The sequence below is a fragment of the Apteryx mantelli genome, chromosome 2 (genome assembly GCF_036417845.1).
Source record: "Apteryx mantelli isolate bAptMan1 chromosome 2, bAptMan1.hap1, whole genome shotgun sequence".
NCBI classification, from domain to species: Eukaryota; Metazoa; Chordata; class Aves; order Apterygiformes; family Apterygidae; genus Apteryx; species Apteryx mantelli.
In genome coordinates this window covers 703073-730152 of record NC_089979.1, presented here as the reverse complement: position 1 = coordinate 730152, position 27080 = coordinate 703073, and the positions used below count along the sequence as shown (strand labels likewise).

Below are 27080 nucleotides of genomic sequence, written 5' to 3'. Positions count from 1 at the left end.
GCTGTTTTGCATTTTTACTTTTGAACTGTTTACCAAGCAAAAGGACACATACTAGATAGATAGATAGATAGATAGATCAATCCAGTGTACCTTTTAAAACCAATATAAATCCAGTCTGGGACTCTCGGCACCGTCCTGAATACACTAGTCATGAAGGCATGGCTTTTGCACAGCTGTTCGGGAACGCGCAACTAATAATATTAGCAATACGGCGCCCCAGGGAGCGTGAGGTTATCCACGGCCCCCGCGCAGACGCTGTGCCTACGTGGCTTACTGAAATGCTGGGCGCAACCTCTCGGTAACTCCTCCAGCACACCACGCAGGCTCCGCTGCTCTCCACGTGCCGCGAGACCCGCTCACCTCCCCAGGGAGGGCAAGGCCCAGCCTGCCTTCCCGCTGTCCTTCTTAGCGGGTTTCAGCTCCTTCAGGGCCTCCAAGTCTCTCTGCAGCTGTGTTTCGCAGAAATGGTTTACGGTGTCTATTGGCCATCCCAGTTCCCTGAAAATAGGACTGGATGGAGAAACTTCACTCTGCGCAGCACTCTTAGCCTGGAAGAGGGAGGGTTGCAGGTTCAGATTAACTTCATTTTAGCTCTTCTGGCAGAAGATGACTTCGAAAGCACGCACCGCGTGAAGGCGAGGCACAGGGACCGCTGCCAGGCCCAGCTGGCACGGAGGGAATTGGCAGCGTGAAGGGCAGCTGCCCTTGCAGGGTGACCCGAGAGGAACCACCCTAACCCTGGAGCCTTTTCTGCTGTGCCTGACTTCCTTGAGCACACGAGGGAGCTCCGCTCAAGCTAGCGTGAGCAACAGCGCTGGGATTAGCTGCTTCGTCCTCCATAGCGAACAGCTTCTGGGTTGGGTCTAGGTCGTCCTCATCCTTCATAGGCGTGCAGAGGTCTCAGGGCAGAAGGTGACACTCTGCGTGTGTGTGTGTGTGTGTGTGTGTCACAACATCTGGCAGAGCGGTGAACTGTGGCCCTGGAAAAATCCCTGATGGAGCCCGTCAGACCTGTGCTCCAGTGCTCCTGGAGCAAACGAGCAGGTCATTAGTGGCGAGCTGCCTCGTCCCCACCAGCTCCCAGCCCTACTGCACTGCCGGAGCGGATTATTCCGTGCGTAACCGACAACCTGCCCCTAGGCTCTTTCCTGCCAGCTAGGGGCTGTTTGGCTTGATCCCACACCTGCAGCAAAACCCGGCAGGGAACGCAGTGAGCAAGCAGGGAGAAGCCTTTATGGGGCAGGAAGTATCCGAAAAGCCCGGTGTGCCGGGGCTCCGATTTCCTGCTGCTTCTCTGCAATTGCAGGGCCCCTGCGCGCTGCGGATGTTGCTAAGGTCCGCGTGGGCGCCTAAAGGGAAACGCGTAGGAAGGTCATGGGAAAAGGCGCACAGCACAGCTCGGCCGGGCAGGCTGCTGTCCATCCGAGCGGGCAGCTTCGTTTTCGCTTTAAAATAGCAGCATTTCCACTTGTCAGGCAATATCCTGCACTTGCGGAAACAGCTTGGGAGCACCTGTCTCGGAAGGGAGAGCAAAGGCTCCCGCGGAGCGGCAGCCTCAGGCTCCTCTCAGCTAGGCTGCTGCTGGATCTGCTTCCTCACCTACACCTCCTCCTTCTGACAAGCCCGGCCCTCTCTTTGCAACGGGAACCTTCCTCTCCGATGTGCTGAATTTTGACACACCGTCGAGGAAGAGAAAAAGCCAGTGCTGCTGGGGTTTTTTTTCCTGGCAGCACCTTCAATCCAGCCTCGCAGAGGTCCGGAGTGCCAGGGCATCCTCACCGATGATCTATCCCACTCCAGAGGCTTCACTGCAGAGGAGCTAACCCCCCCTTCGCTCCCACTCCGCACCCGGTCCACAAAGTCCCTGCGGCGCTCCAGGAGCGGGCGGAAGGCTGGGGATGGATGGGAGGAAGTCCCACCTGCAGAGTCCGGATTGCTCCTTCCAGCCACTGCGCGCAGGCGCTCCGGAGGGTTGCTTCGGTGACCTCGTTCTCCTTGGAGAAGTCCCAGGAGTCCATCTCCTTACAGAAATAGTCGTGTGGGTCCTGCAGGCCCAGCTCTTCCAGGTGCTTCTTTATGGGCTCCCCGGGAGCAAGGAGGGGACGAGTCCTTGCTTCAAGGCTCCCTCCGAGGCCCGGCAATGCCAACCTTCAGTGGCAGCTCCCGCTCCCGCCCTCCCTTCGCGCCTGGGCTGCAAGCCTGCGCATCGGCAGCCCCAGCCACGCCGCGAAACGGGACGCTGAGCTCAGCTCCCGGCGCGGTCGCAGGGAGTCCCTTTGCAGGCAAGGATGAAGGAGGCCGGTGTCAGATGAGCGGAGGAGAGAAACCTGACCCGCAAGGTTGCGGACGGGACGTGGGGCACAAGAACGTGGCCGGCTGTGGACATGACGGGTCTAAAACACCGAGCAGCACCCGACCCCCGCCGCGATGCTCAGGGGACGGATACCGAACGGCCTAGACCTCTTCCACCTCGCCGCAAGCCCGGGGCAGAGCGTGCCCCAGTTTCTTGGCACAAGCAAAAACTTCTGACACGGCGTGGAAGAAGAGTCGCTACTGCTGATGTGGAGCAGCCAGGGTCTGCCAGGAGGCGCCTGCCGTTTGCTCTGGTTTAAGGCTCGTCCTGGAGAGCCTATGGTTTGCTCGGGAAAGGTGAGGCTCCGCTTGCCCCTTCACAGCGCACCGGCCCTCCCTGCGTGCACCCCGCCACGCACCGGCTGGAGACGGGAGCCTGGAGGGAATATGCCATGAGCTCCAGCAGCAAGCTTTCGCTGCCCGTGCAAATATCCGTGAGGGCTCGGAAGCAGGTTAGGACAAATCTTTTCTGATTTTTTTCCTGCAATGGGAGAAGAAAGAGCATCAGTTCAGCCTCGCTCCCAGCAGGAAAGGAGCTCCATGGAGGTGTCTGCTTGTGAAGTGTGATGGAGCAGCAAAACCAGCTGTTTGTGACCGTTGAGTTCTGCCCTCAGTAAGGCTCCGGCACATCACGTGGGAGGAAGAGCGGGGAGCATGTGCGGTGCAGAGAGGAGAGGGTATCCCACGCTGTGCAAAGCGCTCCAGGACCCCGGAGCCTGCGCCCAAGGCAAGCGCCCCGGCAGAGAGCCGGATGGGCAGAGCTGCTGCCCGGTGCTGTGCAGTGACCGCTAGCGCCCGAACGCCGCGTGGGCCCTCCCAGGGTCTGGAGGGACCAGTTTTAGCCCCGCGTCGGGAGAGGAGAAGGCAAGGAGCGTGCTGCGCTCGCCTGCGTTGCGGGAGGGTTCCTCCACTTCAGGAGGTAAAGCAGGACGTCTTGAAGCCGATGCTGAATCTTCGGCTCAGGCTGGTTGCAGAGCGTGAGGAGGGCTTGCAATATCGGCGTCTTCGTGCCGTAGTCCTCAGTAAGCAGCTTTTCCAGGAGCACGTGTGCAAACTCATCCATGTTCGCTTGCTTCACGAAGGCCTGGGCAGGGGGTAAGAACAACGTGAGGAGCGTTGTTCCGCCCAGCTGTCCCCACCTTTCCACAGGAGAAGATGCTCCCGCTAAGAGCCACCTCCCGTGGCGGCAGCTGAACACGCTGCCCGGTTCCTGCCCGGGGAGGGATGCGTGCGCGTGGTGTGCCGAGCAGGCGTGGAGCGCTGCCGAGGTCGGCTAGGGCAGAAAACGCCAGAGTTTTACGCCCACAGCAGCGAAAGCTTCTGCGGATAATTGCTGTGCCCTTGCGGGGGAGAAGGACAAGCCTGCCGGGGATCTGTGATGTGCCATGGGAAGGGGTCCTTCCAACCCCTCCTGGCACCACCTGCGTGCCGGGAGACACGGCAGCTCCGAAAGCAGCCCGGACGCAGCGCCTGGGGCTGCCCCACACGGCGTTTCACCACCGCGTTGGGCGGCACGGGGGGGCACCGCCGTGCCAAGGCCTTGGAGGTGGTCCCGGAGCACGATGGGCACGGGCGGCTCCTTACCATCAGGCTCAGGCTGGGGAAGACCTGCTTGAACCACTCCGAGCTCTGGAACTGGCGGATGAAGGGCGGCAGCGGCCTTCCGGAGAGCGAGGTCTCCGTGGGCTCAGCCTCGTCCATCCCCGACGGCGTGCCCTGCAACAAGAGCGCGCAGGGCCAGGCCTGAGCCGTAGAGACGGGGCGGCCCCGGGCACCTGCACCCATATTTTTTTAAAGGTGGTAAAAGCCTAGGGAGGGTGCAGAGAATAATCACAAAAAAGTATTTGAGGTGTAGAAATTTTTCCTTGAAATGGTAGATCTAAAGAGCAACCGCTTTAGCTTGTCGAAAAGAAGATTGAAAGAAATCCCGATCTCATTTCCTAAGAACATTTATGGGAAGAAAACACTGCTCAGCAGACAGCTGAACAGGGAAGGGCTGGAACAACCAGCAGATGGAAAATCACCAAACACCTTCTGATTAGCAGCCTGACACCGCTTTTTCCAGCAAGAGCGGCTAATCCCCGGGGCAAGTTCCCGGGGAAGGGGCTGTTCTGCCCCTGTCATTTCCAGAGCCCCCTTGCAGGGATGTGGAAGTCGCACAGCGGCGGAGAGGTCCGGTGCAGGGGAAGGTGGACAATACTCCATAGCTTGTGGGACGTGGGAAGTTGGACTCGGTGTCACGATATTAAATTCTGTGGTCCCTGAGATAAAAAGCGTCGAGTGTCTCAGTGCGATTATAAACACCTGGAGCTGCCAGGTGAACAAGGAACACGGTTACGAGCGATAACGAATATATGATACAACATGGGCAGTTTACCCAAACTGTAAATAATCTTGAGCAAAACTTAGTTGAGAAGAACATACCAAAAGCATGAATAACATCTAATACAAATGCTGTATTAGATGTTCTGAAAGCCACAATAAGGAGGAAGGACATTAATTGATCGGCACAAGAAAAGATCCTAGCAGCGGTGCGGCACATGAACGTAGCCGATGCTGCATAAAACCGTCCATCGTAGCACGGAGGAGTTCTGCACTTGGAAAGCAATGAGGTGGGGGACTTCCGTCTTGCAGTGATAAGGCAACGCTTCTGATTTCCAAAGTAGTTTGGGGAGGTTATTAAAACAGCAGCTACTTTTTTTCAATTAGCAGGATCAGCTAACTTGCATTCCAGCAAGCGTACAGCTCTCTGATGAGTGTTGACTTTCAACAAATCTCATAGTGCTGGGGAAGTTTTAGAAGGCTGTAAAACCCCACAGATTGTGCCAACAGGTTTGAAAGGTAAGAACAGAAATGTGGGAAACTGCAGACCCGCCAGCCTGGCATCAATCCCAAGTAAAATCATGGAACGGCTAAGACAGGATTAGTAAGAAACAAAGAATAGGAGCATACCAACAGGAATCAGTAAAGGCTTTATGGAAACTTTTGTGACGAGGTCATGTGTTTGGCTCACAGCAACATAATATGTTCGGGCTTCTCTGTACAGCAGATGACTCGATGCCGGATGACTTTCTGATAACGAGTTAAAATGCCAACACTGCCTAAGCGGTAGTAAGTGACTTTAAACTGCTTCGTAAGCTCATAAGAAGGTCTGTGATGGAGACCAGCCACCAAAGAGGGGTTTGCTGGGGGAGCTCCTGCTGAGCTTCGGGCTTGGACCCAGATCTGTTCGGTATCTTTACGAGAGACCCAGAAGCGGATACAGCGCTGCTGGCAGAATTTGCATACGCTGCAGGGAACGGTGGCTGGTGATTAACGGGAGAGGCCGGGCAGCGGCACACAACCCGCCGGGGCTGTCTGCTGGGGCGGCCTTGTCCGAGCGGCACCCGGCCAGGGGAGCCGAACGCGCGGTCCCAGGCGCCAGGAAAGCAGAGCTATATCTCAGCTAAAGGCCAATGCTGGGACAGGGAAGGGGACATTAGCAGTCCGTGAATCAATCAGACTGAAGCTGTGGCAGTTTCTGGTCACCTGCGAGCGATGGTCTGCAACAGACTTCTGGTAGTAGAGGGGGAAAAGACGAAGATACGGCACAGTACACTGAGAAACAGGATGGTATTAAATTTTGCAGAGAATTCAGGCTGGTGGTGGGATGTAGAGGGGACAGATTTCAAGAAGCGATCCGTGGAGATATGGATGCAACGGAGTGAGGATGAATGTGAGGTTTTCTGCATAAGCGGGAATAGTTGTCTGCACAAAGACAACTGGCCGGCTCCAGCTTTCCCGGCAAAGGCAGAGAGAGACGTGCTCAGAGGATGGTCAGAGCAAACCCCAGCGCCCTGCGACCGCCCCAGAGCTCAGCCAGAAGGTCCTGAGCGTCTGTGCTCCTGCCACGGGCTGCTGGGAGCAAAGCTCCAGAGCAAGTGCAGGACGTATCTTTCTCATTATTTCCCCCCAAAAAAGGAAAATTACCATGGTCGGGACATGATGCAGCACCTTCATGCTGAAGGCACGGGAGGGCACTGCTTGCTGTCGCCTCCTTGCGTCTGCTCCGCCAGGGGAGGTGCGAGGGGACAGCAGTGCCGTAGCCGCTCCCAGAAGAGACTAACGGCAACGCAGAAAGGCAGAAGCAAGCGCGTGGGGTGGCACAAGCCGGGGCAAGACCGGCGGGGCTGCCAGCGTGCAGGGTAGCGCCGGCGCTACGGGCATCCTCCTGCGCGCCCCGCCGGGCCGGGGGTGCAAGAAGCACAGGCAGAGCGGGCAGCACGAAGCGCCCTGCCAGCGCACGTCAGAAGCACCGGCAAAGCCAGAAGCAGGTGACAACAGAGCAGGAGAGGCTGGAGACCAGCCCCAAACCCGGCCTGGAAGGAGGCCTGCCAACCACGCAGGATGGGAAGGATCAGCCGGAGCCGGAGCCGGAGCGGTACGGCTCAGCAGCACCTCACCAGCAGGCAGCTGGCACCGCTCAAAGGCACATGGCAAAGGTCTTTGATTTCCTGGGAGGAATTAATGCTATTAGAAGGGCTTCTCCGGCTGTTCCTAACCACCTGGGGAATAGTGCCCTGCTGGCTGTAGTCCTTTTGGCCAGCGGTACCGGCAGCCGGGTCTGGCATTGGAAGCTGAGCTGCAACGAGGCCAGGTCCCCGCACGTGAGTGCTCTGCGGCGCGGTACGCGGCACACAGGGATCCTCCAGCCCGGCAAGGCCACGTGCCTCCAGCACCACCTGGCAGGCGCGCGGAGGTGGAGAGCAGGGACCTGTGAGCATGAACCCCAAGGGCTCTGGTGACCAGGTCCCACCGCACGTCTGCCCTCCTCTCCCTGGAGGCCACGGGGAAGCGACACACAGGTGTTCGGGTTTCCAGCTGCCCCAGCATCCCACTCCGGAACCGGTCTGCAGACAGCAAACAACCACCCATGCCTCAGCTTCTCCGCTTACCGCCTCTTCACAGCCATCCAAGGACATCCCGGACAATTTCTCCAGCGACTGCGTGGTCCTGGCCATCTTTCCATGCTCTTTGTGTTCACCATGGCGCTCCCCATCCTCCTCCTGGCAAGGCAGGCGAGGGAGCTGGGACAGGAGCCTCCCTCCTGGCTCGCTCTGTGTCTTCCCGGGGGGCTGGAGCAGCCCGGTTCTCCCGCAGCCCCGAGGCCGGGAGACGTGGGCTGTGCGGAGCAAGCCCTGGCGGCCCCCACGGCGCAGGCCTGCCGTGCAGGTCCCGCCGGCAGGCCAGGAGCGTTGCTTCCCGGAGGCCGAACTCGGCGACGCCGGTGCCGCAGGCCACGAAGCAGCACTGGGGGCCGCGCGGGCCGGCGTCCGCGGCCAGGCGGGTGAGAGCGTCGCGGGGAGACAGGCTGTGACGCGCGGCCGCCCGGCACTGCAGCTGCCGCCCGCCGGGGCTGAAGGCCCAGACAGCGAAGCCGCCGTCCCCCGCCGGCACCACCTGCCCAAGTGCTGGCACCGGGAGGCAGCAGCGGATGCCCTGGGGCACTGGCATCTTGGAGAGCACCTGGAAGCGCGGCCCCAGCACCCGCAGGCCGCCCGGCTCCCAGGCCATGTAGCGGTCGAGCGCGGGCGCGTGGAGCAGCCCAGCGATGGGCCCCGGGGCGTCCCGGGCCGCCAGGAGCCGGCCGTCGTCCCCGTGCATGTACAGCCGGCTCCGGGCGTCCAGCACCAGCAGCAGGCACTCAGCGCCGTTGTGGGTGATGCGGCAGAGGCGCTGGAGCCCTCGGCGGGCGCTGGATGCGGGATCAGCTCCGGGACGAAAGGCTGCGACACCCCCGCATGCCCTCCCACCCGGCACGGCGCCCCGGCATCCCCCGGCGGCAGCCGCATCCCTGCCGCGGGCACGGCTGGGACCAGGACAGCACGAGGGAACCCGGCCACCTGCATCAGCTCCGCGGTGGCCGGGGCTGCCGGGGAAGGGGGCAGGTGTCCCGGGGGGGGGCCGCGGCGGGTGGGATGGGGCCAGGACTTACAGCCGCTCCCCTGCGGAGCCTGGGCCACGCGAGGGCTCCCAGGATGGGGTTTGCGGCTGGGTTGGGGGGGGGTCCCAGCCCCTGGGAGGGCTGAGGTGCAGGAGGGGGATCACCTCTGGGTGCCCCCCACCTGTGCAGGGTGCCCAGCCCCCGCCGCCCACCACCCCTACCCAGCGCCGGGCCCTGGGTACCGACCAGCCGCGGAGCCGCCTGCGGTGCCGCCGGCGCTGCGGGTTGCCGGGGGACGGTTCTGTTTACAGCCTGGGAACCGCAGAGCCCGCGGGGTCGGGGGGGGGGGGGGGGGGCTGGCGGTGCAGCACAGGGGGAGAGGGACCCCCGGAGCTCGCCTCTGCCCCGAGCCGCCGCGTGCCGCCGAGGCCCCGCTCGGCTGCAGAACGGCAGCGCGGGGAACCACCTCGCGCTTTCCCCCAGCGTTTGTCGCGCGCCCCCGGCCAGCCCCGCTTCCCTCTCCCGCAGCCCCCCGCGGCCGGCCGGGCTCCCCGCAACGCGGATCCCCTGAAGAAAGGGGCAGCTCATCACCGAAAACCTTTATTGGTGCGATGATACGTTGCTATGCAGTAAAGTCCGAGTTCCGTGACAGGGAGTTAAACCATGAAGCCAGCGGCAGCAGCGCGCACGTAGAGGGAGAAGTGACGGAGGGGACGGGACGGGGCCAGGGCCGGGGCCAAAGCCTGCTCCCCCCCAGCGGGGGCCGTGCCGGGGCCTGGGAGCCTGGGCCGGGCGAAGGACGAGAGGCCTCCGACATGCGCGTCCCTGCGCCACCCCCCCGCTCCGTGCCCCCCCGCCGGTGTCCCCCAGGGTGCAGGGAAGGGACACGGCCCTCCCGCAGCCTCATCCCGTGCTCGGCAGCGCCCGGCGGGCGAGCCCACGGCAGCGGGAGCCGGCAGACGCAGGGCTGGCACCGGCAGGTCCCGCTGCCCTGCTGCCCCCCCCCGATCCTGCCCCTTCTCCTGAGCTACGGTGGGAAAACCAGGTACGACACGGCCAGGAGCCGACGGCAAACCCTGCCCCAGGGAGCTTAGGCTCAACTTCAGCCTCGAGGACAAGGAAACAAACCCCAACTTAGGAACAGGCTTCGGAAAAGCTCCTAGAAGGGAGACGCGGCCCAGGGAAAGGAGCAGGGAAGAGCTGCCGTCGCCCGGGTCCGAGCTCCCGGCCGCCGGGGGAAGGAGCTGCACCAGCTCCTCGGCAGTTGTCCCCATTTCCATCTGCCTTCCCTGCTCCCCGCCATCTCCCACCAGGCCGGCGGGGCTGGAGGCTCCCCGCTCCGGGACCGGGGCAGCGCCCGGGAGCCGCTCGCCTCCACGAGGTGCCAGCAAGGCGAGCGAGGCCTGGCCCCCCCCGGGCGGCCCGACGCCAGCCTTCGGCCGTGGGGTGTCCGCTCTGCCTTCCCGGCCAGCCTCTGCGGGAAGCGCGGCTCAGCCCCCGGGAAGGAAGAGGGAGACCCCCGGCACAGCGGGGAAGGGGGGCTCACGCGCGCACGCCCCAGCACCTCCGGGGGCAGCCGGGCTCCCGCTGCCCCGGCCTGGCACCTGCTGAAAGGGAGGAGGAGGGAAAACTTGGCCCTGCAAAACGCGGGGAGCCCGGGCAGAGAGGGGGACTCGCCTCTTGCGGAGGCTGGGTGAGGAGGAGGAGGAGGAGGAGGAGGAAGGAGATGAGGGGGAGATGCAATTAAACCAAAGCGCGAGTCCGAGCCGGCGGTGCACGGCTCCCGCCGCGAGTCCCGGCTCACGCGGAATACAAAAATAAACTCTGCAGCCACAGGCCCAGGTCGAGCAGGATCCCAGCGCCGCAGCCACTGCCCGGCACGCCGACCCGCGCCGCCACCGCGCTCCGGACCGCTCTGGCTTTGCCACTGTCAAAAGTCATCTGTGGTTTAAAAAACATGAGAGGTCGAGGATGAGACACCCAGTCCAGCTTTCACCCACAGGGGCTGCATCTTGGGACCTGTTTGCACACAGGAACTGCTCAGGACCAGTGCAGGAAGCCGATATCCCCGGGGAAGATACAAAAAAAAAAATAAAATAAAATAAAATAAAATAAACACACCAGAGAAAACCACCACGGGCGGGCAGGAGCAAAGCAAACCTCTTTGAAACGAACGGACTCTTCTCCAGGGAACAAGCTACAGTCAGTTCACGGGGAGTTCAACACCACTTCTTGAGGAGGAGGCCCGGGCAGAGGCACAGCAAGGGCTCCCCCGCGCCCCTTGCTGCTGCTGCTGCTGGTGCTATGGATGGACGGAGTTTGCTATGTCACAACCAGTAAAGAAAAGTGCTCGAGGAAAATCCAGCCCTGCTTCAGAGCCACGAGGAGTTTGCAGGTCAGTGCAGCCAATAAGATCAGCGATAAAGTGCAGCAAAGCTTCTCGGAGCTCCTACACAGCTGTCCAGCCAGAGTCACGGCGGCCGCGGGTGGCGGCACGTGGAGAACGTCCCGGAGGAGGAGGGGACGCTCGCTGGCAGCGCCTAGAGCCAGAGGACGTGTCTTCAGCCAGGAAGCCGCAGCTGCTTTCAGGACGATGTGCTCCAAGATGCCGGGGGGACTCCAGTGTATGTACGAGCAGAGCGACGCTACAGCTGCTGGGCAGGGGCAGGTCAGGGAGCTCAGGGCCGCCTCACCCTCGGGACGCAGGCAGAAAGGTGATTCGGCAGGGTCATGAGGCATCTCGGAGCATTCTGGAAACTCACATGCAAATAACTTGCAACCTGTAACGAAGCACACAAGCGTTACCGCTCTGCAGCTGCTCCGAGCCAGAAACAGGGCGAAACGGGGCGAAACGGCAACAGACCGCCTGAGCGGGGGGCAGAGCCGAGCGCCCGGATACCCCGGGAGCAGCACGACTGCCTCTGTGCCAGAGCAGCTTAGCCCCACCAGGCTCCAAGTCATGCTCGCAGGGCAGGGGAGCAGAAACCTCGGGTCCAGCAGGCCGGGGCCCTCTATCCCCAGCACCCGCGCGAGCTGGGAGCGCTGCTCCCACCTCCACCGGGCGCCCCGGTCGACGCGCCCGGCCCAGCTGGAGCGCCGAGCTCACACACCTGTCCTCCTCTATGCTGCCGCTTTCGTTGTCGCGGGCGTCCCTGTTCTCCTCTACGTCCTCTTCACCAAGATCCATATCCAGCTCGTTTCCAGCTTCTGAGCGTGTGTATGTGTACCCACTGGAGAAAAAAGGGCAGCATAATGTAAGCGCCCAGCTGGTGCCCCACTGCGATGGTGTGTCCGCAGGGAAAATCCCCACTCAACTGTCCAGCGGGCTTACGTCCCTGCCGGAGTCCTGCCTGCTCTGAGCAGGATCTCCTCTGCATCCAAATCGAGCCCCGGGCAGCAGGGGCAGGCTGCCGGCAGTGCCCTGCGACGGGTCGCCGCCCCCCCGTGCGTGCCCCACGGCGCCCGGGCCTGTCGGGGAGCAGTGGCCTGGTGCCAGGCGAAGGGCTGCCCGCGCCCTGGAGACCATGGCTCCCGGTCAGCTCGTTCTTCAGTCTAAAGCGGTGCCACACGTCTCGGGAAGACGGAGGGAACCGGGCTCTGGCCGAGCTACGTTCCCCTGCTCCGCTCTCCCTGGCCAACCGGGTGCGCGAGCAGCAGCGCCGGGGCAGCCGGGCAGAGACGGGAGGGCAGTTCCCAGTCACGTATCTACTGTGTTCCAGCTCGGGGGCCAGCAGGGGCCGGAGAGGTTCCTCCCCTGCAGGGACGCGGCTTGCAAACAGGTAACGCAATTCTTTTAGGGTGACTTCACAGGTGTCATGCGGCCTGACCTGATGGAACGACAGGTAAAAAAGACAATCCTCTTCAGCCTCTTGTTGTAGAAGAAGTAGTTGAAGGACCAGAGGCTGCCATCCTCTCCAAAGGGGTCTGAATCCAGGTCCGGATTGTAGCTGCAACGCCAAGCGGAGGACATGAGAAGTGCCGCACCGGACTCTGCTCCCGGACTCAACGCTCGCTCTCACCCCAGCGGCACCACTTGGAGGAAGGGAAGGGGGAAAACGGGCGAGTTCAGGGCCGCCCCAGGGAAGGGTGGGTGGGCAGAACACAGGGGCGAGGTGGGCATCGTTACGCCCAGGCGGGGCGAAGGGCAGACAAGGCAGACCAGTCAGCAGCTCCGCGTGGGCGGCAGGAACCACCCCGCCACCCCAGGCTCCTCCTGGAAGGAGGGTGAGGAGCAAAACAGAGCAGTTTGCTGCCTGGAGCACAGACTTCCAGGGCGTGGAAGTTCTGTGTGGGAAGGGGATGGCAGTGGCAGCTCCCTTTCCGTGATCACCGAGCGGGAAGACAGCAAACTCTCGCAAAGGGACATCCTGCCAGCTCCGGCGGGATGGTCCTCACGTACACAGCCGGGCACACCAAGATGTAACCTGGCCTTGAGAAATAACTTCTTTTCTCTGCAGCCCACGGCACGCAGGAAAGGGGGGCCCGGGATTCAGGCCCTGGGGGTGAGTGTTTGTCCCGTTACCTGTAGATGTCACACTCGGAAAGGCAAATCTCTTCATCCACAGCATCCCACAGGTGTGGCTTCAGGGCATTGAAGTCTTCACGAACTGCAGAGAAGAGGCTGCAGTTGACAGCATTCACCACCTGCAGAGACCAAGCAGGGCATGAGAAAGGAGCAGAGGATCCGCTGCCCGTCCTCCTTCCCACCTCCCCTCGCAAAGCCCCCTGCCCACACTCCCTGTGCCTCATTCTGCCGCTCCAGCTCCGCTCCACTGCGGCACCGGATCCCTCTTCCAAGGGGGCATATTTGCAGGCAGGCAGGAACGCCAGATCACAGCGTTCTGCCAGCAGCCTGTTTCCAAAGTGTGGAAAGTGATAAGGTAACAAAACCTTCCGCAAAGTCCTCTCTAGTGCAAGTTTCCAACCTTCTCCCATTTTGCAACTCCCAGAAGTTTCCCAGTGGCGCTGCAATACCACACAGTACATTTAACACTGTGACAGCGGACTTGGTTTCACACTGTTGGCTTGCACAGAAGAACTCCGTAGTCCTCTCTGGGTCCACAGATGAAAACCTGTATCTAGGTCATCTATAGGTTCTTTCACTGAAGAAAGGCGTGTCTCCAGGGAATTCATCAGGAGGAGACACTGGAGTCTGACAGCGACCTCAGGAGGGAGGGAAAGACGGCCAGACACTGCGGTATTAGGTTAAGAGGCCCCAGGTGGAAGCGGGACAGACACCATGGAAGCAACATGGGCTGAAGAGGCAAAACTCATCAGAGCATCTTCTCGGCACAAGCAGTTCAAATGCGTCCCAGCTAAAAGCGTGGCTTCCTTGAAGCCTCTCTGGAAACAACTTTCCTGGGCAGAAGGGATGCTTCCAGCTCCGTCTACCTCCTAGAAAAGGGCAGCCCAGCACCTGCCCCCAGCAGCCAGAGGCTCTGGCACCCACGAGGGACAGCACGCTCAGAGCAGAACTTGGGAGGCCCTTCAGAGCCCCCCCCTCTGCCTGGCAAGAGGTAAAGCAGTGTCCAGCCATCAGCACTAAGAGCACGGGGACGAAAGCATCAGGCAGCAGACTGGGAAGTCCTCTGCAAGAATGACACGCAAGACCACTGCTTTCCCCTCACCTTTCCTTCTTCAAAATAACTGTCCCGGAAACAGTGGCCTAATCAAGGTGTATGGCAAGGCTGACATGAAAATTCCTGCTCATAAAAGGTTGTTCCTGAAGAAGAGGGAAGAACATGTGAAGTGTGGCCCAGCAAGGCCTTCACTACTGCTGCCAGCTTTTCAGGAAAAGAGCTCGGGTGTCGTAACGCTGGGCAGGAAGACACGCCAAGGCAGCTGTTGGAGAAGACGCAGTACAAAAGCCCCAAAAACCTCTTCCCGCGAAGGATGAGGAATGCGCCATCCTAAGGCTGACACTGCTGCTGCTGGAGGAGGGAGCAAGGAATATCCTGGGAATGATTATCCAGGACCACAGCACCGCTGTGGACTTCCCTGGAGACCCAGACACTCCCCCACCACTCGGAGCTGGCAGATCCCTGCTTCATTCCCTTCCAGGACACAGTCATCTAGCAGAGCAGCCTCCCAAGCAAGGAGCGCACAGGCACCGGACCCCGGGGCCGGCAGGATCTGCTCTGGCTCCGGGGTGATCACGTACCCAGTTGAGGCTCGGCTCCCGGCTGAACTCGTGGCTCTTGGCAGCGCTGAAGTCATAGTCTGGGCGGAAGGACTCGTTGAGCGTTGCAATCAGATAGAAGAGGGTCTTGCGGCTGCACTTGTCACTCAGGGGTCCCTCTTCATCACCACTCTGACTTTTACTGAGCCTAGGACACGGAACGGCAACGTTAGCTGCTGATACCAGCGTGAGCTGGGCCGGTACACGAGAGGGGACGGAAACGACCACGACCCACATCTAGCACAGCGTCCCGCTGGGCCTCGCTTGACTGGGCTAAGGGACTTGCACAAAAAGCAGCAGACAAAGCCCTCGCTGAAGACCTTGTCATGGGCCACCACCACCCCAGAGCCGGGGCAGGAGCATCCCAATATGTGCGTGCCCTGCCCACGAACGCACCGTCGCCTTTGGTGCGGAGCACAGCAAATACTCCCAGGACTTCCCAGTACTCCAGCCCGCCGTACCTGCTGGGGCTGATGCCCGTGGTCTGAGGAGGCGACAGGGCCTCCAGGACGTGCGGCTGGCCCTCCTGGCAGAACTGCTTGAACATGTGTTTGTCGTCACCGGCCATCTTGCACGAGTAACTCTCGATCCTGTGGAGACACGCGGCGGCACCATGCATGAGATCAGGCCAAGCGCCAGGCTCAGCAACGTCGGGACCAGGCCGGCAGCAACGTACAGGTCCAGGCCCGGAGCTGCGGTGGTGGTAACTCAGACAAGGCAGGGGAAGACTAAGGTCTGAAGATGGGCCGCAGACGAGCGGCTAGCGCAGCCAAAGGATTCTCCAGGCCCCGGGAGCAACCTTCGCCACACCGTGCGGTCTTGGCTGGACCGAAGGCAACCAGTGGTGCTAGATATTACTTTATTTATATGTATGTGTGGCGATACATCTGTTTATCTCAAGCAAGGACAGAAGAGATTGGTCAAGTTGAACTGCTCTTCCACGAGCATATTAGAGCCATTCCTATAAGTTCCCTATGTGCAACCAAACCTCTCTCGCTAGCATGGAAAGGTCAAAAAAAGAGAGTTATAAAGTGCACCTCACCACCGCAGTGCCCTGTTCAAGTCAAGTAAGCAAGCCAAACTGATGCCAATGGTAAGTCCCAAAAGGACCCTTTCAGCCCGTATCAAAAACAGGTTCACAGCTGGCAAAGAACCAACTCGGTCACAGGCTGCTCAGGAGAAAGTTCTCAGTGCCCCCCTCAGCTGACGAGGCTGTTAGCTCCCGAAATTACTGAGCATCGTCTCACACGCGACCAAGGGCAGAGCAGACAGAAGGACCCTGTCAAATCTAGTTTAAAAGCTCTTCCAGAGAACTTGTATGTCACACTGGACTGGTCCAGCTCCAACTCAAGAACGGAAACCGTACAAAAACACGTTCTAGTCCCCCAACAGAAGGAAATCGGCTTCACTGATCCCAGCCGACGGCAGCCCAACAGCAGCTGGAGGGCAAGACAGCCCCACAGACTGCCAGGCAACCGAACGCCTGCTTAGACATCGCATTCGCAATTAAATACAAGCTTCAGATAGAAAGTTTCCTTCAGATTTCCAAGTAGCTGGGGTTGTTTGGGTAAGAACAAATCATTCCAACACTGGTTCTTTCCACAGTCCCCTGGGAGGCTGCTACAAAGTTGGCAGGAACCTCCCTCGTTCTAGAGTTGGGAAGACCGAAGCCTTCGGAAAGAGGCTTTCCAAAACCACCGATCCGTCAGTGCGAGAAGGGGGACAAGAATCCAAGAGTGCTGTTCCCAGCCCTCTTCTTCAGGAGGAGAGCACAGCTTGACGCTGAAACAAACCATCTCTTGGAAACAGCATTAAAACGACCAAAGGAAAGAAACAGCAACTGCAGACAGTAATGAATTAATCTCACTTCCCGGCCCACTTGAGCACCTGGATCCCTCCTAAGCAAAGAGAAACTATCCAGTTTGCCAGAACTATATCCATCCTCGGAAGGAAAGTCTGTAGGCTAGCGCGTGACCCAGCATGCTGCCTCGGACATCGCATCACCACACAGCCCTGTAACACAGTATTGCCACTGCTAGTAATTTCTCTAATCGACCAGATACCTATGGCTAATCTCTGTTACTTTTGGTTTGTACGGTGTTACCACAGTTTTAGATAGATAGCAGTAAAAACCAGTTATTCTACGTAGGATGAGTTATTCACAACTCTTAACCTAATGATGCAGTGTAGAGAAATACAGGCCTGCTATGACAGCAGCGGCCTCCAGAAGTGGAGATAGGATGCGGCGTAGAGAAGCACAGGCATGGGATGATAAGAGATGGGGCACAAACTTGGCCCTGGAGACCTCACCGCTCACCAATGGTCAGTTAAAGAAATGCAGACCTGGAGCCAGACAAAACTGGTTTCAGGGGTAGCAAAGAGAACGAAAAAAATAACACCCAACATATGCAAAAGGCACCATATATCATAAATTCAGCTGCAACATGGAGCTGCTGAGCAACAAAGGAAAAGCAAAGGTGTAAAAACATGCTAGCAAACACATAAAAACGACCCCAGACGGATCCTAGAGCGAGGAAGAAGAAACCATCAACACGAATGTCACACTCCTCCAGGCGAAGGACCCCAGATGCTGACAACTCACTGCACTGCCCTCTCCAGCCCTCTGAAGCTGCCGACTTTAAGACCGAGAGGAGCAGTGGGAGGGTGAACATAACCTCAGGATAAAGGGATAGAAGCTAAGAAGTAAGTGTGCCTGTGTGTGTGTGTCTGTTATAATAGTAATTGCATTATTGCTATTATTGAGACTTCTTCTGTATAGAAGCATTCAACTGCATTGTTAGTCTTTCTTTGCAATAATTAGATCTAGACTAATGACGATTCTTGAATTAGACTGCCAAGATTTCAATTACGCTAACAATACATTCTTGGCTTTATATGCACGGTGCGTTTCCTCGTTGCCCACAAAGACGACTTGGAGCGTTAACACCTCCTGGGCGCCGTTCCATCACGCCCCACACCTGAACGCAGCACCTGCCGCCAGCCCAAGCCCCACAGCAGGGACAGAAGGGCTTGGCCTGGCCCGACCGGCCCGCGTCTCGTCTGGTGACGGGGGCCGCACAGCTGCGCAGCCACCACCGCAGGGGGACGACCACGGGACCGACTGCACGAGAGCAGAGTCTGGGAGCGAGAGAGCACAACGCTTCCTCTGCCCCCCGACGTGGCACAGGCACGTTTCTCCCGTCACCAAACACAAGGGACCTATCTTGCCATCTCGCCTCATTTTTCCGCGTAGCAGATGTGCTGGACCTAGAAAATGCTTGCAAAGAGAGCTGGACTGGGTCTCAGCCTGCCTTCGCTATCCCCAGAAAGACACGGCAACTGGGAATAAGAGCAGAAAATCATGGGAATTCCTGGTCCAGAGCTCGGCCCATCTAGCTTTACATGTCCATGCCAGCAGCAATCTCCCATCCGCTCTGGGAAAAGAGAGGAGATTTATAGCTGACTCTGTTGGACTGCAACTCCTTTTAAAGTATTTTCTCAGACACAGGAAAGGCATGGGAAAGCAGGCTTGCTTCCCACACGGAAAACAGGCATTTGAGAGCACTCACCTGCCAATGATGTGAGCATCTCCAGTCTCCACAGTTAGCTGGGAGTTTATTGCTTCAAAACTTGAGTTCTCCAACAGCTTCATTGTCTTTGCTTCTGGCTCTGGAGCAATTCACTGTGCAACAGCTGCTGCAGAGTTTGTATGTCCTATAAAAAAAAAAAATAATAATAATAATAAAAAAAAGAGAGGTTATATACCAGGAGAAAGAGACGGAAGCCCTAAGCCCCACGATGAACAGCGAGACTACAGTTCGGCCAGCCTGGCAGGGATCGGAAACCAGCACCAAGGCAGGACAGTGCAAAAGTCAGGAAACAAACACCTTTTCCGAGGAGGGAAAACAGGGCTACGGGCTTCATGTTGCCATGACAACTCCCATCCAGATGGGCACCTGCAGCTCCCTGGCGGATCTGACGGCGCACGCTGCCGTTATCCCCGCACCTACGCCCTGTCAGCTCCGCGACGTGACTAAGAAGGAGCCGATCGGCAGCGCTCCCTGCGCCCGCCGCGCGCTAGGGGGTCGTGCCCACACCGTTTACACCGGGGGCGGCTGCTCGTTTCTTCGTAAACGCTGAAGCGGTGCATTCTGACAGGGAGTTTCCGAGTTCCCCTTCTCGGTTCTGAAGGTCACTGGCCTTTTTTAGCCGGATTGCTTTCCCTCGAAGCAGCGCGGCACTTGCTCCACCGTGGGCCGGGAGCAACACAAACGCTCCTGCCAAGCGCTGCGAGCTGCCTCCTGGAGCAGGACTCGGGCGATGGATCACAGCTCTGGCTCAGGGAGCTGCTCTTCCACGCGGCCTCTCGGGGTTTCCAACCACATCTAGGATCGGCAGTGGAACCGGTTAACGGGAGGAGAGAGGGCGGAGGGAGGTTTGGCTCCCGGTCGCCCAGCTGCCAGGCAGGCCCCCAGGCCGGGGGAGGAACGCAGGCTCCCGCTGCTATTTCCATGCAGGGCAGCATGGAAACCCCCAGTACGGAGCATCCCTCTCGGGCTTGCTCCGGGGGCTGACGGAGCTGCCCGCGGGATTTTAAGGGGGAACGCGGTCTTCCTGCAGAAGGCAGCAGGGAGCCTCTGTGCCCTCCCCGGCTCGGGGCCTCTTGCACAACCCTGGGACTGTAACAGGAGAATTTGTAAACAAGCAGGGAAGCACATGCCAGGGCTCTCTGGAAGCAGTGTCCCCTTACAGGCCTCCCGGAGAAGACGGATCCACACCCTCGCTCTGGGCACCAGGACGGAGAGGAGAAACAGCCTCCCGGCCCCGCGGTTTCGGATCCGAGCGCGCAAAGGGGACACTACGTGTCCGCGGCACCGCGGAGGACGTCGCCTCGGGGCCCGAGGGACGCAGGCAGTGCCACCAAGCCCGGGCCCAGTCCTGGACTCTAGGCGGGAGGGAGCGGGAGCAATCGAGCACGTACTCAGAGCCACCCACCACCCCCTGCGACGTCTCACCGCCACGCTCTCTGGCTCTAAGCAGAGGATCGCAGGGTGCTGGACGTTCTTACCCCGATGCGATTAAAACACAGACGGCGTAGGGCCCAAAGCGACACCTAAAGCAAACACCGCGTCTGAGAGGCGGCCTCAGCGTTCGCCACAGCCCCCAGCCTCCCAAACGGAACAGCCTCAGCTAAACTGCTGGCAAACAGCCCCACGCGCTGCACCCGGGGGGAGAACGGCAAGCAGCCTCTTCTCCGACGCTCCCGTAGGCGCACGCGGCTCAGCAGAACCCCGGGCAGCGCCAGACACCGGCTGTCGTAGCGATTAACATCCCTCCAAATGGGAAAGAAATTCCCCGTGCACAAATGAACAGCCCGAGTCAGGCCACAAAGCAAGTTCCCGCTGTCCTGAAACCCTTTTCGGCGTAGGTCTCCGGTTTCTTGCAGCTTATTAAAGTACCAACGTTTAGCCTGTCAGTCCTCTGGTATAGGAAAGTCTTCTGCACCAGGTAAGACCAGGACTTTCTGCAGCAATCCCCACGTTGGCCCTACCTCTTCCTCTCAAACAGCTGTGGGTGAACTGAGAGAGCAATGAGTTCGGGAAGAGCCTTAGGAAAACAAGAGAGGGAAAGCAGTCAATACCAGGGAATTCAGTGCCAACCCACAAGACACAAGGCGAGGACCACGGGCAGCAAAGGGAACCTCGAGCCACAGGATCCTCACTCCGTAAGGATGTCTTCTTCCCTCCTGCAAGTCCCTCGCATAGAGGCACGCATGCCAGCACGCTGGAACAGGTCTCCGCTTGATTCAAAAGGCATCAGGCACACTTGAGTGCTCGTAATAAAATGATAATCCAGCTTAGTCACATTGCTCAAGCAACAGACACTCCTCTGAAATTGTGATCCCGCAGGCGCCTCCGGACACGAAAACCTGTCCCCCGCCCACCGTGTTCTACCGAGAGACACCTAAGAGCAGAGCCGACAAGAGCTACGCAAAATCCGCCCGGCGCACCCGGCTCGTAACGTTACAGGAGGTTGCTATCCCCCGAGCAAGAAAACGGGCACTGCAAAATTCAAAGCCGGCGGCAGCTTCCCGCAGCTTGCTCCAGGGCACGTTGGAGCGACGGGGTGGTCAAGCTGCGAAGAACTGCTCGGAGCGGGAACACAGGATGAGGTGCCAGCTGTCTTCTGACCGTACCAGAAGACTTGCCAATGACCAAAATTAGAACGGCCAACGTGAGCCCTAAACGAGCAAAGAGCCAAGCCTGCTTCTAACGCTGGAGGACAACAGGCTGCTTCACAGACGAGGGGAATTTTATGGGATATGGACTTTTTTGCCTTCAGTTAAGCATACGAGTCTGAAGAGATCCGTACAAAGCTCCTCGCTGCTGTTTTGGAAGAGCTGTACAGCGCAGGACTTCTGCGGCAGAGATCTAAAGCAGTGACGTCACGGAAAGCATTTTCAAGACGTGTTGATTTAGTTCATCTAAGACGACTACGGAGAGATTTTGCATCAATGCAGAGGCAGAAGTGTCAACACCTAGAGGGTAAGTTTAACGGATTATGTCTCAGCCCTGACTGTTTAGGAACAGTGTTTATCAGTCTATACCAGGCCATTCGGACCAGGCGAAGGAGCTGTATGTGCTGGGACTTCGAGAAATACTGAACTCTCCAACCTTTGCCTACCGGTTACTCTTTCATCTCAAGAAGCGCCAAGAAGTTCAGAAAAATACCAAAGAACTCAGCTTTCAACGAGGCAGAAACGAGCTGCCTCTACAGGAAACGTGCGTTTCCTCCGTAAGCGGCAGCCGCTCGGCCCTGCAGAGCGCAGGAGGCAGGACACGGGCTGAGGAGAGGGAAGAAGCGAAAGTCCAGAAAGGACGATGCCTCAGTGCTCAGGCAGCCAAGAGGCTCTGCTGCGTCCTTTCCCCCATTTACCAGAGCCAGAGGCCAAGCCCGAAGGACCTGCTTTTGCGTTTGACAGGACAGTCTGGGTGATAAGTTGCCACAAACATGCCATGGTGACAGAGAGGCAACGAAGCAGGAGCTCTCCTCTCTAAAGCTTTCAGTAACTAGCTGTTAGCTGCAAGAACAGGACATTATAACCACTTGCGGAGAGGGAAACCAAAGCTCTGAGCCTTGAGCTGTCACTGCAGAATCAACGATACAACGGTTATGACCAAAACAGTAGGTTTTACTGCTGACAACCAGGTTTGCACAGTACAGGCGCCCCCCGTACCCTGGGCAGCCTCAGGAAGCCAGCAGTACAAAAGCACTGGAAGCCAGGCTTTTTGAACAATCTTCTTTCTCGGGGAAAGCTTGATAAATCTGCCCCTAGGGACAGGCGGGAGCCTGAAGAGAAATGACCAGTCTGGCACTTTCTGAAGAGCCTGACTTCAAGAAATGAAGACTAGTGTTCAGCAGAGAGCTGTTCAACGCTGGCGCAACCGGCTAGCGGCAGTCCTGCAGCACAGAGAAGCCCTCGGTTGGAAAGAGCTATTCTGGTGGCTGCCAGGGCCATGACCACTGAGGTGCGGACAGGGCAACGGAACATCTCAGCAGTTCCCACTCATACGAAATCAATGAGGCATCGCCGGTGAAACGCTGCCTTACGAAAGCTGCATCCATTCCCCTCTCCCGCTGCGGAGCCACCACAGCAGCGCTGCCAAGGAACAGCGGGGCCATGCCGCCACTCTCTTGCCGAGGGAACGCCGGGCAGGGCGTTCCCGGAGAGCAGCAGTCAATACGTGACACCACAGTCCACAACAGGAAGGGTAAAATTAGGTATTCAGCCATGTTTTCACACGGTGCAGAATGAGCACAACACCCACCCGTACCGAGAGAGACAACTCTTCCTGTTCCGAGCAGAGGGGGCGAGCAGCAGTCTGCAGCGGGCAGGGTGGGCGACGGCACAGACGCTCTGCCGAGAGGTCTGCGACTGCGGTATCTGGGCAGCTCAACGCAGGACACGTGACGCTCGATCTTAACGCTGGTGCTGAAACAATACCTCAGTCTCCTTTTTTGCCTGAACCATGTCTCAATAAGGGAACCCAAAGCAAAACCGACACTTCAGCTGAAGTGTTTTGCTAAACCAGCCACAAGATAAGCATATTTAAGGTGGATTTAGTTCAGAGCGCTGTAATCTCATTCCTGCAGTACATATGGCCCATTGGATAGCAGATAACACGAAAGGTTGCATTAGTTCATATTATGAACAGAGCAGGGGACATACTAGCACCTCACTGCTAAAATGATTTAGCACACCGCAAACATTACTGAAGAGGGAGAGGGGAGGAGAGAGGACATCCAAAAAGTTGGACAGATCTAATTTTAAACCAGACTTAATGGAAAGCACAGAGGCATAATCTAAAGGGTTTTAGGTATCACGGGATTCACAGTGTGTTCCAGTACCACCAAGGACTACAAGACTGAATCCAGAGAAATTCACTCCGTATAAAAACTGGCGGAAGCAAAGCCCTAGTCTAGTTCAGATGATAAGCAGCCTGAAGCACTAAAATGCAGGAAGGGAGAAAGCTAATGAATAACTTAAGGGAAGTCAACTCAACCAAACTATTAGCTGTGCCCAGACATGCGATTCTTAGCCTCCTGCCCTGGAAAGTATTCCTCTTTGCCGATACCCTGCGCGCTATCGGGACGGCTGGCAATCAGCGCCGCCGTCGCTCCCCACCGCGCGTTTCGCCCTCGAGCTCCTGGACGGACTCTCTGGGAAGAAACGGCGTGCTGATGCCCTTCGCCACCGGCGACGAGCGGCGGACGCAGTGGCCAGGCGGGCTGGGAGTGGCAGACACAGCAGCCAGGCGGGCCGGGAGCGCGGCGCGGCCTTCGACCTTGCAGCCGTCACACCTTCCTTCCCAACAGCCTTTACAGGGCGGATTTAAGGGAGGGCCCCGCACCCCGCGGCCCTTCCCCGTTAGGGTAACGGCGCTCCAGCAGCAGTGTGGGCCCAAGGGGGCCCGGGCCGCGTCCGTGGGTTAGACACAAAGAAAACGGAGCAAACGCTGCACGGCGCGGCGGACGCAGCCGCCATCGCCCCCTCCCCGCCGCCCGACCGGGGCCTCCAGCTTCCCGGCACTCCGCGCGCGCCGCCTCCCGGCATCCTCCGCGCCACGGGCGGCCGAAGCCTCGGCCGTTACGCCAGGACTACAACTCCCAGCCTGCCTTGCGCCGCGCCGCCGCGGCCGGCCTCGGCCCGCTGCCGCGGGACGTGCTGGGAGCTGTAGTCCGCGGGGTACTCCGGGAGGGGTGAGTGGGGGAAGCAGCGGAAACCGACCTACTAGTGTCTCCTGCACTCGGTCCCGGCGGGGCTCCTCACGGTGACAGCTCCTTCAGTCCCGGGGCGTTTGTAAAGGAAAGCTTCGCCGGGGAAAGCTCGAGGAGGGCGCGTGTGCCTCGGCCGCCGTCCGCCGTCTCACACCGGCCCACCGGGCCTCCGCCCACCTCGACATGTCCCCGACTAATCGGGACGGAGCGAGCGGCTGGTCGAGACCTGGATTTCCCCGGGCGGGTGGGCGGGCGAGCGAGCAAGCGACCGAGCGACCGACCCTTCTCCTCAGACACCGGACGACAACAAGCGACAAAGCCCCACCCGCGGCCCGGCCGTCCCGAGCGGCTACTGACAGCTCCCTCCTCCCCATTGGAGGAAGGCCGTGGCGCTCCCCGCGAAGCCCTCCTCCCATTGGCGGGTGGGGAAGTCAATCAGGAGCGCCGCGCCCGCCCTCCGAGGGGACAGCGCCTAGCCCCACCCACCGGCCGGAACGCTCGGGGCCCTGATTGGCTGGCGGGGACAAAGACGCAGGGAGCGGCTGTCAATCACAGGCGGGGCGCGCGGCGCCACCTCCCGGCGCGGCGGGGACACTGCACGCACCGGGGCCAGGGGGGCGCCGCAGAGCCCGGTGCATCGGGAAGGTCGGTGCACTGCAGAGCCCGGCTCCTCCCGGTGCACCGGTGAAGGCTAGTGGTTGCAAAGCCCAGCTCCTCCTGGTGCACCGGTGAAGGTCGGTGGTTGCAAAGCCCAGCTCCTCCTGGTGCACCGCAAAGGTTGGTGGTTGCAAAGCCCAACTCCTCCTGGTGCACCAATGAAGGTCGGTGGTTGCAAAGCCCAACTCCTCCTGGTGGACTGGCGAAGGTCGGTGGTTCCAAAGCCTGGTTTGTCCCTGTGCACCACAAAGGTCGGTGGCTGCAAATCCAGGCTTCTGCCCGTGCACCCTGAAGGTTGGTGGTTGCAAGGCCTGGCTCCTCCAGGCTCCCTGGCTGTCCCCCTGCAGAGGGGAGTGGGGCCGCTCCACTGGTTTGGGGAGTGGAAGGTGGAAACTCCAAGGGCACCTGCCTTGTCAGGGCGTTTCTGGCCAAGGGTGCACCATCCTGTGCCCTGGCGGCGGTCACTGCGTGGGGGGAGGCCAGGCCCACCGCATCACGGCTCAGGCCGGGCTCACTGCCTTGCCTGGGCTGCGGGGAGGAGCGGAGGAAAGGGGGCTCCGCTGCTCCATGAGAGCTCCACGGTGCAGGCACAGCTGGCACCACTTCTAGTCTTCTTCCCCTGCTGGCTGAGGTGCGGGCACTAATGTGCTCCGCAGAGCGCTGCGCTCACCCAGCCCAGGATAAAAACTGCGGTGATTTCCCGTTTCCCCTCAAAACGGGTGCTCTGCATGGAGCGGGCTGGTGGCCTCTGGCCACATCCATGTTCCCGTTCAGAACACAGAGATGTCTGGCCAAGAGCGTGATGAGCATGAAACACCAAAAGGAAACGAAGACACGTTTGAGCCCAGGGGCAAACCAGCACTCAGGAAACCTCAGCTGAGCCGCTCCGTGTCCCTTGGCAGCTGGAAACCAGGAATGCTGAGAGCAAGGGCCAAAGCACGGCCGCCTGGGTGAGGACCAAATCTCCTTGCCGAGGGCCGAACCTCCACAGGGCCCAACTGCCTTGGGGAGAGCCGAACTCCCTCGCCGAGGGCTGAACCTGGGCAGGACCGGAGCATCCTGGTGAAGCCAAACCTCCTCACCGAGGCCGAACCCCAGCAGGGCCGAACTGCCTTGGTGAGGGCTGAAACCCCTCGCTGAGGTTGAACCTCTCCATGGCCAAATCTCCTCGCTGAGGGCCAAACCGCAGGGTCGAACCTCTGCAGGGCTCAAACACCTTGGTGAGAGCTGAATCTCCTCACCAAGGGCTGAACCTCAGCAGGGACCAACCACATTGGTGGGGGACAAATATCCTTGCTGAGGGCTGAACTTCTCCGTGGCCAAATCTTGTTTCAAAGGGTCAAAACGCCTCATCAAAGGCTGGATCCCGGCAGGGCCCAACAGCCTCAATGAGGGGTGAATCTCCCCGCCAAGGGCCGAACGTCGGCAGGGCCAAAGCATCTTGGTGAAGGCCGAATCTCCCCGCCGAGGCCAAACCTCGGCAGTGCCAAAATGCCTCGTCAAGGACCGAACCTCGGCAGGACCTATCCGTCCTGGTGAGGGCCGAATCTCCTTGCCAAGAGCCGAACCTCCTCAGGGCTGAACCTCCTCATGGAGGGCTGAACCTCCATGGTGCCAAACCCCCCCCTTCGTGGGGGGAGCAGGGCCGAACCCCCTCGTCGAGGGCTGAAGCTCAGCAGGAACCAACCACCTCGGTGAAGGCTAAATATCGTTGTCGAGAGCCGAAGCTCAGCAGGCACCAGACACCTCAGCGAGGGCCGAAGCTCGGCGGGAACCAACCACCTCGGCAAGGGCCAAACCCCCTCATCGAGGGCTGAAGCTCGGCAGGACCTATCCGTCCTGGTGAGGGCTGAACCTCCACGGGGCCAAACCCCCCCTCTGTGGGGGGAGCAGGGCCGAACCCCCTTGTCAAGGGCTGAAGCTCAGCAGGAACCAACCACCTCGGTGAAGGCTAAATATCCTCGTCGAGGGCCGAAGCTCGGCAGGAACCGGCCGCCTCAGCGCGGGCCGAACCCCCTCATCGAGGGCCGAAGCTCGGTGGGAACCGGCTGCCTCATCGAGGGCTGAACCCCCTCGTTGAGGGCCGAAGCTCGGCGGGAACCGGCCGCCTCGGCGTGGGCCGAACCCCCTCGTCGAGGGCTGAAGCTTGGCAGGAACCAGCCGCCTTGGCGCGGGCCGAACCCCCTCGTCGAGGGCCGAAGCTCGGCAGGAACCAACCACCTCGGTGAAGGCTAAATATCCTCGTCGAGGGCCGAAGCTCGGCGGGAACCGGCCGCCTCGTCGGGGGCCAAATTGCGGCAGGACCGAGCTGCCTTGCCAAGCACCCGACCTCAGCGGCACCGAACCGCCTCGGCGAGGATCAAACCTCCTCAGCCAGGCCGAACCCCTCCACGACCCGCCGAGGGCCGGAACCCCGGTGCCGGTGGCCCCCCGGTGCGGTGCGGTGCGGTGCGGTCCGGTCAGGGGCCGGAACGCTCGTGCCGGGTCGCGTTTCCCGCCGCGCCGCGTTTCGGGCCGGGCCGGGCCGGGCCGGGCCGGGCCGGAAGTGTCCGTGCGGCGGAGGCGGCGGCCATGGCTCTGCCCGGCGCCCCGGCCCCGGCCGCGGCCGCCGCCTCCGCGCCGCCGCCGCCCACCGTGCTGATGGCGGTGCGCGTGGCGCTGTCGCGGCCGCCCCGCCCGCCGCCGCCGCCG

At 60.0% G+C, this 27080-nt stretch overlaps 1 protein-coding gene across 5 annotated transcripts; it reads right to left on the bottom strand.

The window, feature by feature from the left end:
* Nucleotides 1–8862: 8862 nt before the first annotated feature.
* Nucleotides 8863–23978, bottom strand: MAF1 (MAF1 homolog, negative regulator of RNA polymerase III). 5 transcript variants are annotated; one of them, XM_067290076.1, is made up of 9 exons: nucleotides 23743–23978; nucleotides 19913–20060; nucleotides 18023–18167; nucleotides 14915–15043; nucleotides 14436–14601; nucleotides 12798–12919; nucleotides 12103–12222; nucleotides 11386–11505; nucleotides 8863–11055 (listed from the first exon to the last, which is right to left on the bottom strand). In XM_067290076.1, exons 3-9 carry the CDS (start codon nucleotides 18103–18105, stop codon nucleotides 11034–11036), a joined length of 762 nt encoding a protein of 253 aa, XP_067146177.1. In that variant the 5' UTR covers nucleotides 18106–18167; nucleotides 19913–20060; nucleotides 23743–23978; the 3' UTR covers nucleotides 8863–11033. The 5 variants fall into 5 exon arrangements, with proteins under 5 accessions (XP_067146177.1, XP_067146176.1, XP_067146178.1 ...); XM_067290075.1 differs by lacking the exon at nucleotides 19913–20060; XM_067290077.1 differs by lacking the exon at nucleotides 19913–20060 and having other exon boundaries at nucleotides 23747–23978.
* Nucleotides 23979–27080: the final 3102 nt, after the last annotated feature.

What these genes read in the sequence shown, in the direction of transcription:
- MAF1 (XM_067290076.1), bottom strand. Translation starts at nt 18,105, where the DNA reads ATGAAGCTGTTGGAGAACTCAAGTTTTGAAGCAATAAACTCCCAGCTA. An exon ending in GATGCTCACATCATTGGCAG is followed by an intron (nt 15,044 to 18,022) that starts GTGAGTGCTCTC and finishes GTGTCTCCACAG; the next exon opens with GATCGAGAGTTACTCGTGCA. An exon ending in GGGAGCCGAGCCTCAACTGG is followed by an intron (nt 12,920 to 14,435) that starts GTACGTGATCAC and finishes TGGTCTCTGCAG; the next exon opens with GTGGTGAATGCTGTCAACTG.